Source organism: Botrytis sinoallii (assembly GCF_014898435.1).
Source record: "Botrytis sinoallii strain Bc 23 chromosome Unknown BSIN_004, whole genome shotgun sequence".
NCBI classification, from domain to species: domain Eukaryota; kingdom Fungi; phylum Ascomycota; class Leotiomycetes; order Helotiales; family Sclerotiniaceae; genus Botrytis; species Botrytis sinoallii.
Genome location: NW_024066031.1, coordinates 2,672,679 through 2,686,202, shown reverse-complemented (window position 1 = coordinate 2,686,202; position 13,524 = coordinate 2,672,679). Strand labels below are relative to the sequence as shown.

Sequence of the window (13,524 nt, the reverse complement as noted above, 5' to 3'; positions counted from 1 at the left end):
TGAGAAGGAACAACGAGGAGAGTGAGAAACTTTTGCAGGAAAGAGAAAAGCAAACGTGGATTATGCAGGGAAATGGTGGAGTGAGGAAGAAGCTGGATGGGAATGAGAGGAAGGGGGTCCGAAATCGCCGAGACAGGGGACTTCCAACCCCCATTTTTTCTGAGTACTGATTGTGCAGCGGTAGAGAGAAAATTTGGATAGAAGAGACATTCAGGAATAAGAGATGAGGTGCCACTGCACAATTCAGCACTACTATATTCTTCAAGGGTATTCGACCTAGTGACTAGCGCATATTTTTTCCACTGTCAATTTGGAGAAAAGTTAGTCTGTACTTCAAAATCCAAACACGCGTTGCAAGTCAACAGAAACCTTTCAGTAGTTGTGGCGCTATAAACATGGAATTGGTACATGTCAAGAGCAATCATGAGTACAGACCTTCGGTTCATTTTCGACAAATCAGCCAGCAAGAGTTATCATGAAATTATATACAATACTTACGTACTTACCACTCCGTAACTCTAAAACAGAATACCTCAATATCAATACACCAATTCAATGTTAATATATTATATGTATGCATGAGTGCAGTGTAACCTCAAGTATCTAGATAGAATCTTCTCGCTTAACACTCAACCCATCGATGACTTGTTCATTCAGGTGACGTAATATCACACTCACTACCCAGTAGGTCCACGGGTCCACGGGTATCAACAGTAACCCTCACCAAACAACTCGAGAGTTCACTCGAGGTCCTTTGAAATACATTCAATGCTTCCCTAAAAATTCGAGATTATTCCCACTAATTCAATACAGATCCAACAATAAGATGCATGATTCCCAAGAGAATTTGGTAAAGTCCGAATTACGGCTGTTGTAAATTTGAGGAGTGTTTTTCTAGTCCATGCACCCACCGATTATAACTCTGATTGTTCCTGGATCCCAACAAGTGATACGGCCAATCAATTCATAATCTAATAGCCAAGGTTGAATTTGTAGTAATCTTTATATGCGGAGTTGAGTTGACTTTGAACAATCAAATTGTTGTAACTTCATAAACCAAACGAGGTCGATATGGCCTATAGCTGAACTACAGATACCTAGACGATTATTTTATTTTCAAATTTGGAAGTAGACACCAAAGTGCAGGTAAAGCCACTAAAGAACCTTTCATCGAGGGCTCCAGCACCAAAGGCCACTTCATCGTCACCTCACTTTGCACATTCAAAGCTATCATTTACTTCATAATAATATTAATGTCGTAACATGGTATCTCTATATTCCCTACTGAAAACTACCAAATATAATAGCAAGGATCCAGGCGCCTAATAATGCTTCCCTTTCCTTCCTTGTCGTGCCTATTAGACATTCCCGATGCAAAATGTGCAAGTAGCCAACGCCCAGCCACAATATGGACCCAATTTGAATCTTATTTATACCATATCATTTCGTTTCATTAATTCATTTCCATTTCTTCATTGTCATCAACTTCAGAACCTACACCCTGTGTATGAGTGCTACTAACACTAGTCTTTCGAACCACACCACCTACACCAAAACGAGAGCCACCAAGTCCTCCAACAAATTCTAATTCTTCACCTAAAAATTTGTGTTAAGAGTGTTCAGTAAAATCTTCGACATGAAAAAGTATGCTCACCTCCTACAACACGACCTTCCATATCAATTTCCTGCGATAAATCAACCAAGGCTTGGCGTGGCAGTCTTAAAAATCCGGGCGTGCGAACAACTCTGCCCCAATGCGTGAGACAAAAACTGGCAGCACGTCTGCGTAACCATTCTTCGTTAGCAATACCAGCGGAATGCCAAATAACACATGCGTGATCGACATCCAATTCCTTCGATAAGCGATTAACACATAACAATCTAAGATGTGGAATGTTGTAGATATTTGACATGACCAAAAGCCCTGCAACGTCATCTAATTCTGCACAGTCATCTGGGTGGATACTGTCAGTATACAGATAGTATAAAAATGCCTTGACCACTGGATAAGGCTCTGGTATGTGCATTCTCTTTGTATGATATTCTGCCATTTGCGCATTGTATAAGCGTGCAAAGTGGGGCCATCGAGCTTGGAGAATGAGTTTGTGGACATGGATTGGAGGAGATGTTGGTGCATCAGGAGCTAACCAGTTTTGTTGAACCTGACTGATAGAACCTCTGGAGCTTGAATCATCCTCATCCCACTCATCATCTTTTGACGCAGTGATGATAAAATCTGCCCCACTACCACTTTCTGGTGCTTGATTGAAAACTTTGGCTAAATCCATACCAAGGCCTTTTGAGGTTTCGACTTTCATTCTACCAGAGGATGATAATCGCGAAGCTTCTTCTCGAGGCTCGGGATTTAAACCATTGCCGAGTAAACCATATCGTCGAAGATCAATCTCCATTATATCACTAAAAAAGGAATGATCAGCAATAGTTGTTATTTAAAAATGAGTAAATGGCCACATACCTTAGATATTCTTCAAACCCACCTGGACCTAAATCTGTTGCTGTTGGATCAGTTGGACAACCAAGAAGCCAAGCCTTTGTACCCTCGTCATTCAGAGTACAGTAATGCCATCTATAACCTGGTCTGAAAATATCTCGGCCTTCTGCAAGTTTTTGCCAACGCAATGTGTCCAATTCCAGAGATGATAAAGAACACTCTTGTGGTGTTATTGTTGCTGCAGGAGTGACGAAATCGAGAAGAGTCCCGGATGTATAAACATGGAAATGCATACCGGAGCCTTGGGCGGGTATATTGGGACCGGATACGAATTTTAACGAAGAAATTGTACCAGGAGCAAGAGGAGGAGAAGTAGTCAATTGAAATGACGGTGGATTGACCTGTGCGCTGCTTGAATTTGCGGCATAACCTGAGCTGCCTACAGCAGACTGAGACATTGAAAACGAAGGCCGAGGGGAACGACTGAGAGCTGCATGCCTGTCCATGGAACCATACGAAGGTGCTGATTCGAATGCTGGGCTACCCTTAAAGTCCAACCACCATACATCACCTATCTTATCCATATCCTCGCTGAGACCTCCGAAGACCCAAACTCTATCTCCCCATAAATACGCCGAATGATCAAATCGTCCAACGAAACGCCATGCTCGAGACCAAGTAAAGGTTTTTAAGTCCAGGTAGCAAATATCATCCAACACATAATTATTATGACCGGTAATACCACCAATGATAAATAGCTTATCCTCGTGCAAAACAGCAGCATGTCTTGCTCTTCCTTTTGGTATAGGTCCAGATACAGTTGGTTGGGTCCAGTGTGCGGTCTTGAGATCGAAAATGATGAGGTCAGAGAGGTATGTACGATGTTCGTTTTCACCACCAAATATGAGTAGTTTCTCGCCTTGATAGAGTGTAGCGGTATGACCTGTAAGGCTTGTTAGAACTGTGAACGCATTGAGCACATATCAGACCTACCCATTCGTACACCGGGAATGTCGCCATAATTGTCGACCAAGTTCCATTGGTGACTAACTAGATCAAGTCTCAAAACATGGTTGTAGACCTCGTCGGTATACTGATCGAAACCACCAAAGGCATATATCTGATTGTTGCCGCAATACGTAACAGAGGCATTGACAAGGCAGGCTGGGCGCTATATGAGTTCGAACATGGGTTAGGAAATAGTCCGCAAAGTGTCGAGAGTTTTATGAATTACCTGACCAAGAGTTCTTGTAACCTTGGGCCTATACCCATCCATACCCAATCTATTCTTCACGGGCGAATTCGGCATTAAGAAAGTATTGCTTGAAGGGGCGGCACCTGGAGTGGCAGGAGGACCTCCCGAAAGTTGATTGGTATGGGTAGGAGTAGAAGAGCCAGGGCCAAAGATGGAGTAGGGTGTACCGCCGGGTGTAGAAGGCTGAGCCATAATAAGAGGTGGTATCCTATGTGGTCATGCTAGATTGGTTAATAAAAAGAGTTGATGCTGTGCGAATGTGCACAAACTCCCCAGACGAATAGAAAATGGCGGACAAACAGATCAAACCAAAAGAAGTCAAAGAAGCAGGATGGGGATTTCTCCTGTTTGGTGAGACAAGGACGATTGTATGAATTGTATTTTACGGTGTGTACAGTTCAAATGGCAATTCAAGATGTACTTGATAGCATTTGACTTTTCATGGTTCTTCGACCTCAATATACATAAAAATCATGCACGGGTGACGATGAGATGGAACATCTGAAGTATTTTGGAAAGAGTCCATGGGGCTGCAGGTGGGTCGGCGGGTCGGAATTAATATACGCGCTCTGGGATTTGTGGCTCACGATTGCAAACAGTGCTAAGTTATTGCCTGAGGTTCGACTTTTACGTTTTTAATCGTTGCGGGATGGTTGCCCCTCACAACCAAACTAATTCAGTGGAGTAAACAAACGAGTAGAAAAGCTCTTGAATATTCCCTTCTCAAAGACTTTCTTTCTTCCTTCATGCAACATTTGCAATCTCTCTATACTTCCGTACCTCTACCTCTCATCTTCATTCTCACCACTCATAATCACATAACATACAAAACATAAAACAACATACCTTCAATTACAAGAATACTTCAAGTCTATTAGATCTTTTTGCCGCACGCCATTGATCGTTACCCGACTCTTAAGCCATTCTTATATAGAAGAACTTTTCGATATATCGAGCACAAATACGAATTATACTAACCCCAAACAATTACCAGGAACCATTAGGTTGAGTCTCTTGGAGCTCGTTCGTTATATCGAATCTACTCCTATCATCGATCGATTCATTAATTTGTCTTTCGACCGAGATCATACCTTGATATTGCAAAATGGCCACCGCAGTATCAACCCCCATTAAGTCCCATACTGGGCTCTTTTCCACACGCACCGCTGGCGGACGTATGCCTTTGACCCCATCTCCTCGTACACGCACTCAAACTCTCTCGACCAATAACTCATCTCCTTTTACTCCACCCGAGAGAAAGGTATCTGAAGAGAATGTACGATTATCATCCAAGTCAACATACGGTGGAAACTTAACATCACATTTCGCAAAGTCTTCCAGAAAGTCTCACCGCGACTCACCAAAATCCAACATTGCCAAGGGTGTTCAAACTCCTCGACATGCTCTTGAGCTCGGTGTCTCTGACTTTGCTCTTACTGGTACAGGATGTAAGACTCCTGTCGCTACACGAACCAGAAAAGGTCCAATCCGCTCAAAGTCTACCAAGACTACTGTCTCCTACTCTGGCGATCGATTTATTCCAGACCGTGCTGCAAGCTCAGCCATCACAACCGCTGGCTGCGGAAAAGCCGACTTTGCCGAGAAGCAAAGACCAAAGAGCATCAATGAAAGTTCTTCAGTTCTCGCATCAGGTGCCGGTGATGCTCTCGCTGCTCTTGAATCATTAACCATTGATGACGAAGAAGAGCCAGCTTCATACTCCCGCCCATCACCAAATACCATTGCATACCAAGACTCATTGGCATCTGCCTGTGGTATTTCTCAAGGCCAAAGAATCCTCGCATTCAAGCCTGCTGCTCCTGAATCCTCAAAGCCTGTTGACCTCCGATCTCAATACAACCGCCCTCTTAAAAACTCCAACGCTTCCGCTGCCCAATTCAGACGCCGCATTGCAACTGCACCCGAGCGTGTCTTGGATGCACCTGGTCTCGTCGACGATTACTACTTGAACCTCCTCGACTGGAGCTCCAACAATCAAGTTGCCATTGGTCTTGAACGCAACGTATATGTGTGGTCTGCCGAGTCTGGTACTGTCAGCTCTCTTCTTGAAACTAGTCCAGATACCTATGTTAGCAGTGTCAAGTGGTCCGGTGATGGAGCATATGTCAGTGTTGGTCTCGGTTCCGGAGAGGTTCAAATCTGGGATGTCGAAGAAGGTACCAAGCTCAGAAGCATGCACGGACATGATACTCGTGTTGGTGTAATGGGATGGAACAAGCACACTCTTTCCACTGGTGCACGAAGTGGCCTTGTATACAACCACGATGTTCGCATCGCTCAACACAAAGTTGCTGAGTTGGTTTCTCACACCTCCGAAGTTTGCGGCTTGGAATGGCGCGCCGATGGTGCTCAACTTGCTACTGGTGGCAACGATAACTTGGTCTCTATCTGGGATGCTCGTTCCTTGGCTGTTCCTAAATTCACCAAGACCAACCACAAGGCCGCTGTCAAGGCTCTTAGTTGGTGCCCATGGCAACCAAACGTTTTGGCTACTGGTGGTGGATCATATGATCGTCACATCCACTTCTGGAACACCACCACCGGTGCACGTGTTAACAGCATCGACACTGGCTCCCAAGTTACTAGTCTCCGATGGAGCCCTCACTACCGCGAGATTGTCAGCACCAGTGGGTTCCCAGACAACTCTATCAGCATCTGGAGCTACCCTACTTTGGTTCGCAATGTTGAGATTCCAGCCCACGAGACCAGAGTCCTCCACAGCTGTCTCAGCCCAGATGGACAAATGCTCGCCACAGCTGGTAAGTTACTCCTTCCATCTATAAATTGATATTTACTAACACTCAATAGCTGCTGATGAGAGCTTGAAGTTCTGGAAGGTTTTCGAGAAGAAGACTGGCCCAAGTGCATCCGCATCAGCTGGTGCATCAGGAAAGGCCGACATGGTCAAGCAAATGACTATCAGATAGATAGGTCAAGAATAGCTCTTGGAGCCACAGGTAAAGTATAAAGCAAATTCCATAATAGCATTTTAGCAATTGGGATGTTTTAGCGTGGTGTTTGGTGGATTTCGATCTTCACAATGCCCATGGCAGAAAGTGCTTCACCTGGTGCAAGTTGATGCTTTGACGATGGATGAATGGATACCTCTGGTGCTTTTATGGCGTACACCTTTTTCGGATGGGACTTTGTATTAGTTATTTTTGTTAGGAAATGTAAATTAATTGAACCAATTGAATATTACAACATGAAACGTGACTGAATTGATTCATCTTCCCGTTGTAAAAATGCTCTAGACTTCAAATGAAGACTGGCTACTCAAGTCTCAGACATGCGATGGAAGCAGCAAGTAAATCAGCCAATCATCTCAACTGTAGAGATCCCGTAGCCCAATTAGATTAGTTTCTGAAGATCAATCTCCTCTCATTGCTTTTGGGAGTGAATCTCAATTATTCAATAATTATGAATGAATTTGTTGTCGATTTGTAACAAGCAATTGGAGAGAAATAAAGAGAAAGGCAAAGACTCTCTTAAGTCATTATATAAGCGAAAGCGGGCTAAGGTTATCCATATCTCTACGAAAGCGACCTTCCCCCATACAACTCCACAAGCCAGGACAGAGCAATATCACTTTACATTTCAGAATTCCATTTAATTTGTTTACAAAGTTACATAAGATAGTCAAGAAGATCCTTAAGTCAATCAAAAAGTGGCATACAAATTTACGAATCTGAAAATAAGTGTGGAGGGGGCAATTACTATTGCGAGTCAACGACTGACCGTCTTCACAAGTTGGAAATAGTACAATTCCATCAACAACTTTCCAACACCTACCTCTTTCCACAGCTTTCGATCTCCGATTTATGATATTTGAGTAATACGAATTGATAGCGCCATATCTGCAAATTCGATTACTCGCGTGTAAAGAATAAGATCGTTGAAGAGAGAGCTGAAGACGAATCCCATTTGCGCACACGACCGATACTTCTTCCATTATACCCAAGCAACGCAAGCAACAAGATGTCGAACACTCAGGTCGGAAATGTTTACCAGCAGATTATTGCAGATGTAGTCGATAGCTCTAGAGTTGACTTCGAGGAGAGTGGAGTCGATGAGGTTGTATTGGAGGAATTGAGAAAGGTATGTTTCCGAGTCCCTTATCAACTTTCTGGATTCTGCGATGGCGCATTTCATGAGATCTTCAATGAGATTCTTTATTTCTTTTTCTTCGTGAACGACTATTTGATTTCCGAATGGTCCTGATTTCGTTGGCATGTCATTTTGTTGGGTTCTGCTCTGATATGAATCTTTGTTGCTGGTTTCGTTGGTTTTCTTCTGTTGCTGCTTGATTGCTGCCTGTGCACAGTCGGGCCAGTTTTTGGGGTGGGCGATCCTCTGTATTTGGCTTTATACCCTTGACCTCAGCCTCTCGGTTGTGAAAACACTTTTCTTGAGCTAGTCTCTTTTCGTCTGTTACATCACGTGGCACTTCTTGGACATGGATGTACATGGAAGTACACATGGAGCAGTCCAGGTCATCATTGTCCTTGCACGTAGTCTTATAGTCCTGCAATTTTATTTTTTTAAGCTCTCCACCGAAGCTCTTGTTATTCTTAGATAAATTGATAAACAATCTTGCTAATACATCATTTTCAAAGGGATGGCAAAAGAAGTTGTCAACACTGGGTGTTGCTCTGTTTCCATGGGATCCAAAGCCTGACCAGCAACCTATGCAAAATCCACCAATGGTACCTTCAAATTACCAACATACAGGTATCCCTCCAGGACAGCCAATATATCAAACTCCAATGCCAAATGGACCTCGTGTCAAGGCTGAACCTGGTATGGAGAATGCAGGCTTCATGCCGTCTCCTATGTCACAGGCACCTCCTCAGGGTCCTCTTATGACTATGCCAAATGCTACACCAGCTCAGCAACGTGCTGCTCAAAATCTTCATGCTTCTTATGGACATAGAGCTGCAGCTTCAATTCAATCCATTCAAGGAGGTGGGGCACCCCAGCAGCAACCCATGTCTCAAATGAGTCCACAGCAGCATCAAGCGATGCAGCAACAACAACATTTGCAAATGCAATCGATGCAGCAGCAGCAACAGCAACAACAGAGACCAGGCAGTGGTGTTCCTCCCCAAGCTCAACCACAACAGCCACAAGGACAACCTCAGGGTCCGCCAAGCCAACAAAGTCAACAAGCTGCGGCGGCTTATAGACAGAGTGTTGCAGCTCAACAAGCACAGCAGTTACAGCAGTTACAACAGCAGAGAGCTTTCCAAAACGGTCAAGCTCCTCAGAACCCTCAGAATCCTCAAAACCCCCCAAATGGTCAGAATGGTCAGAATCCTCAAGCCCCCCAGGCCCAACAGAATCCTCAAGGTGGTGTTGGAGGTGCACAAACTGACGGGGCTGGCGATGAGACTGATGAATCTATTGGAGTTATCAAACAATTTGATTCCCAAGGCAATGAAATTGCCATGGGTCGAATCGAGATTGACAATCTCATCCGTAGCAAGATCGAATCCATGGGCAAGGCTATGGAAGGTGGTGGTCTAATGCTTCCACTCAAGGAAGCCAATAAGATCCCTTCAACCAAGCGTCAACGTAAGACCTTACCAGGCTCATTGCCACAAACAGACGGTCTTGGCTCTGATGATGATGACGAAAAGGTTAAGGATGAATTAGATGAAGATGCAATCAATTCTGATTTAGATGATCCTGACGACGGATTAAACGACGATGATGACGATGACGAGAGTATGGGTCATATTATGCTTTGCATGTATGACAAAGTCCAAAGAGTCAAGAACAAGTGGTATGAATCCTGTATTCCTTCCATCGTACACGTGCTAACCAATTATACAGGAAGTGCGTCATGAAGGATGGTGTACTCACTGTCAATAACAAGGAATACGTATTCCACAAAGCAACTGGAGAATACGAATGGTAAACACCATTTGAAGTTCCTCATTTCGTCCTTATCATCATATCATCATGCATGATGACTGCCATTACCTTTTGTTTTTTTGAAAATCACTACATCATTTCACTTCATACCTCTTGATATCACTTCAAGATTCTAGGCCTTATTTTCTATTTTCTTTCTTCCTTCACTTCCCCTCTTGTGGATATAGATGGGATTGAACATTGAGATAAATCAGTCGGTCACCCGCGGAGGATTTTTCAGCATTTGCATTGTGACTTAAGCGACAGTTCAGCGCAACGAAGATTTGAAAAGAAAAATCCAAAACTGAATAAGGGATTCAAATATGACACAAAGTTGATGAATAGGAGAGGCATGCTAGGTAATCTACAAATGGCGATGTGCTGGGAACTAGATTGGTTTGACTTGGTTTGATAGGTCTGGTTCTGCTTGAGCAAGACAATCAAACCGGAAAGTCGGGAGCTCGAATAAAATTTCATGCAGATGGGACTGCATTGATGTATCATATCATAACATACCACATCGATTCAATTTGAATCACATTTCATTAGATAGTTATGGGCCTTGTTATGGTCCTCTTTCATCCGAGTTTTGCTTGGTGATTACAATCAAAATTAATCAGATATTGGAAAGGTGTAATAGGTGATTCGAGCTTGATGTGATGTGATGTGACATTCTTTCTTGTGTAGTCCAGATCTTTTCCCTCAGTATACATTCTTCTTTCAAGTTCGAGTGATGCAGTGAACAAACATGTTAGATTCAAGTTGATCCCTTGCTCCCGATTGAAATTGCTCCCGCTCGTCTTCATAGGCACATTTCCTTCGTGCGTGTACATACATACATACACAGTGAAAACTCGATACCTATCTAAAATCCCAATATGCAATTATATCGGATATCTAATTTTTTTAAAAAATCTTTTAAAAAAGAAATCTCTTTTACATCATGAATGTTATTGTTATAATAACATAAGAAAAGAAACTCTCACTGCATACTCGTAGATTCCTCATTATTACTTTTAGTTCCAAGCACCAAAAGTGATACTTGAGATTGAGATTGAGATTGAGATTGAGATTGATTGATATACCGGTAGCCTTTCTCGAAGAGAATGTATTAATCGGTATCTTACCTGGTGACTTGGTATCTCCTATATCTCCTATATCTCCTATATCTCCTATATCTACTATCTCTACCTATGTAGTAGTAGTAGTAGTAGTAGTAGTGGATTTCCATACCAAGAATAGTGATTTACCTAGAGATCAATCAATCTATCTATCAATCAGTCAATCATCCGCTTAATCATGAGAATTCCTCAGAGTTTCGGGTTGTGTTGTTACGTTATATTGTATTATATTATATTGCGATCCGATCCAACAAGCCAGAAACTTTCGAATCCAAATTCCGATTCAGATAGCTGTAATTAGTGAAAGTCCTCGAAAATCTGGATCTTGCTGCTGTTGAATGAATGGAGATCTCGAATTCGAATTACTCTTACGCGGGCATTCCATTCAATGCCTGTTCGATACTTGGTACCTACTTAGATACTCAGATTTTTAGATATCTGGATTACCCATTACTCTAATAAACTCTAGACTTTGTAAATCTTACAAACGAATTGTTAGTGACGAAATGGTGATTTCACAGATACTTTGACTACCTAATAGTTCTACCTCTAAATCATTTCATAGCTCTCCAGCTTCTATACCTACCTACCTACCTACTTCCCTGGACTCTCGGAATAGAAAGATGAGATATATGTATATGTCACGAATCCCTCTTCACTTCCCGTATGACTATAGCCACCTGGATATATGTTATATGCATTATCATTTTAGCCCAGAACTTTTGCACGTCTCGTTGTACGACGATATGCCGAATTTAGATGGAATGAATATATATTCGCTATTGGGAATCGGGGAAGAGATTTGAGTCTGAGTAAAACAAGACGTAGATAAGGGTAGAAGATATCTCACTGGGCTACGATATGGTGATGAGAATCTTGTTGTAATTATTTTAGATTTGCTAACTTGCTAAATACTAAGAAATACTTCTGCAGGAAATGGATTAGACCGAATTGAAGCTGAAGTAATATCAGACATTAATTGGTTGGGGAAAAGGGGATGATGAAGGCAGGTGGAGAGAAAGGTAGGTATGTACAAATCGTCCGGGATGGTGATTTATTTCTTCTCATCCTTCTTCTCATCTTCATTATCAGTTTCCTCCTCATCTCCGGATTCATCTTGTGCCTCTTCCTCCTCGTCTGCCTTCTCCTCTTCAGCCAGCTTTGCCCTTCTCATCTTTTCTTCCTGCTCCAATGCAATCCACTGACCATCTCTATCCTCCTTAATATAGTCAACTGCACTTCTCAATTGTCTATCATGGCTGACAATTCTTCCCCTACCGACCAAACTTGCCACAATTGCCGCTCCCACGATAAATGTCAAGACAAATCGATATGTGCTGTACCAAGGAGGGCACCATCCTCGAACTGTTGCTCGGGCATCTGCGAAATAGAGGAATGTGAAAGCGGTGAATTGGGTAATCAATGCGTATTCTACTGGCATCAGGATAGTAGGCCATGCGACTGCAGGAGCAACAACTCCGATCATGTATCGACGGTAACTCTGATGTCCGCCGTAACCTGCGTATTCAAGACCCCAGTGAATTGCACCGAGGAAGGAAATAATCTATGTATCAAGTTAGTCATAGTTTGGTGATTTAGAATCGGGGAAAGAACTTACAACAGCACCATACCCAACTTGAATAGGTGTAATATACTCCAACAATTGGTGAGCCGTTTCGGGTGAGAACAAGATACCATGTCCAGTGGCATGCGCTTGATTGATGTCATAAGCCAAATACACTGTAGAAGCCGATGTAGCAGCATAAGGTAAAACACCCGCAGCACCAATTATCAGAGATTCCTTGGGTACTTCTCGCAGAGCAAATGTTTCCTTGATAGTCTCCAAGTCATCTTTTACAGATCCATGACCTTCGTGATGTGGATGTTCTTCGAATACGGGACGAACGGAGGAATGTGATGATACGGACTCGGGATGTGCTTCGATTGTTTGTTTTCCGATCCTATCTTCTTCTTTGAAATTTATTTGGTCGGGGACGTAGGGAGGTTCGGACTTGGTGGCATAGAAGAGACGGGAAGAGAGGGTTGCAGGGCGTTTGGAAATGGATGTGCGGAAAGAAGAAGTATTTTTGAGAGCTGCAGAAGCTTGAGAATAGCTTGCTCGAGAGGTGGGAAATTTTGTGAAGCTCCTCAAGAGAGAGCGTGTAGCTGTTGTGCGAAGCATGGCTTTGGTTTTTACAACACCTTACCCCGCGATTATTTATTTATGTGAGATGTTCAAGAATGCAATTGGTAAGACACAAATGGGTATATTGAATGAACAGTATCTTGAATGACAATTTCAATAAATCAAGAAGGAGGTATTCTGCAAGCGTGTGTATGAGAGAAAATTCGGAGAGAGGATAGGAATGGAAAGAATAATGGATTGTTTGGAAAATCCGTACTTGTACTTGTAGTCTAACTCTCTAGGTAATTAGTAAACCGAGAGAAAACAAACCGGGAAATCTGAATAGAGGCAGTTATTATTATTGGCTTTTGGCCAGTGTGGGACAGTTACATATTAGATAGATATTAGATAGATAAAATTGATATTCGATCGATTGCCGCGAAAAGTATGATACCGGTATGGATAATGAATAATGGATAATGGATCCCGAAGATAGTTGTTTCGTAATTAATGGAACAAAATGCGAAGAGAGAGATCTTTTCATACGTCATCGTTGAGAGCTTGATAACTTGAGCTTGTGAGCAACTGTGTGCAATTGTGCCCTGTCGTGTGTTTCTCCAAACTCCACCAGAGA

At 42.7% G+C, this 13,524-nt stretch overlaps 4 protein-coding genes across 4 annotated transcripts; 2 read left to right on the top strand and 2 right to left on the bottom strand.

Annotated features, from left to right (window-relative positions):
- Positions 1-1,237: 1,237 nt before the first annotated feature.
- Positions 1,238-4,191, bottom strand: EAF02_003212 (uncharacterized protein). The gene is made up of 6 exons (XM_038899260.1): positions 4,008-4,191; positions 3,687-3,928; positions 3,446-3,623; positions 2,477-3,395; positions 1,655-2,418; positions 1,238-1,596 (listed from the first exon to the last, which is right to left on the bottom strand). The coding sequence occupies exons 2-6, from the start codon at positions 3,897-3,899 to the stop codon at positions 1,454-1,456; spliced, it is 2,217 nt and encodes a 738-aa protein (XP_038761548.1). The 5' UTR covers positions 3,900-3,928; positions 4,008-4,191; the 3' UTR covers positions 1,238-1,453.
- Positions 4,192-4,812: 621 nt separating this feature from the next.
- Positions 4,813-6,655, top strand: EAF02_003211 (uncharacterized protein; the record flags this gene model as incomplete). The annotated part of the gene is made up of 2 exons (XM_038899259.1): positions 4,813-6,487; positions 6,537-6,655. The coding sequence occupies 2 exons, from the start codon at positions 4,813-4,815 to the stop codon at positions 6,653-6,655; spliced, it is 1,794 nt and encodes a 597-aa protein (XP_038761547.1).
- A 608-nt stretch (positions 6,656-7,263) lies between these two features.
- EAF02_003210 (uncharacterized protein) lies at positions 7,264-10,276 on the top strand. The gene is made up of 3 exons (XM_038899258.1): positions 7,264-7,826; positions 8,345-9,513; positions 9,564-10,276. Exons 1-3 carry the CDS (start codon positions 7,707-7,709, stop codon positions 9,646-9,648), a joined length of 1,374 nt encoding a protein of 457 aa, XP_038761546.1. The 5' UTR covers positions 7,264-7,706; the 3' UTR covers positions 9,649-10,276.
- A 1,543-nt stretch (positions 10,277-11,819) lies between these two features.
- Positions 11,820-12,947, bottom strand: EAF02_003209 (uncharacterized protein; the record flags this gene model as incomplete). Its single annotated transcript, XM_038899257.1, has 2 exons — positions 11,820-12,329; positions 12,384-12,947. The coding sequence occupies 2 exons, from the start codon at positions 12,945-12,947 to the stop codon at positions 11,820-11,822; spliced, it is 1,074 nt and encodes a 357-aa protein (XP_038761545.1).
- Positions 12,948-13,524: the final 577 nt, after the last annotated feature.

Coding starts and splice junctions, on each gene's coding strand:
- EAF02_003212 (XM_038899260.1), bottom strand. CDS start 3,899: ATGGCTCAGCCTTCTACACCCGGCGGTACACCCTACTCCATCTTTGGC. Junction 3,396..3,445: donor CATTCCCGGTGTACGAATGG/GTAGGTCTGATA, acceptor CAAGCCTTACAG/GTCATACCGCTACACTCTAT. Junction 2,419..2,476: donor GGGTTTGAAGAATATCTAAG/GTATGTGGCCAT, acceptor TTCCTTTTTTAG/TGATATAATGGAGATTGATC.
- EAF02_003210 (XM_038899258.1), top strand. CDS start 7,707: ATGTCGAACACTCAGGTCGGAAATGTTTACCAGCAGATTATTGCAGAT. Junction 7,827..8,344: donor TATTGGAGGAATTGAGAAAG/GTATGTTTCCGA, acceptor TCATTTTCAAAG/GGATGGCAAAAGAAGTTGTC. Junction 9,514..9,563: donor CAAAGAGTCAAGAACAAGTG/GTATGAATCCTG, acceptor CCAATTATACAG/GAAGTGCGTCATGAAGGATG.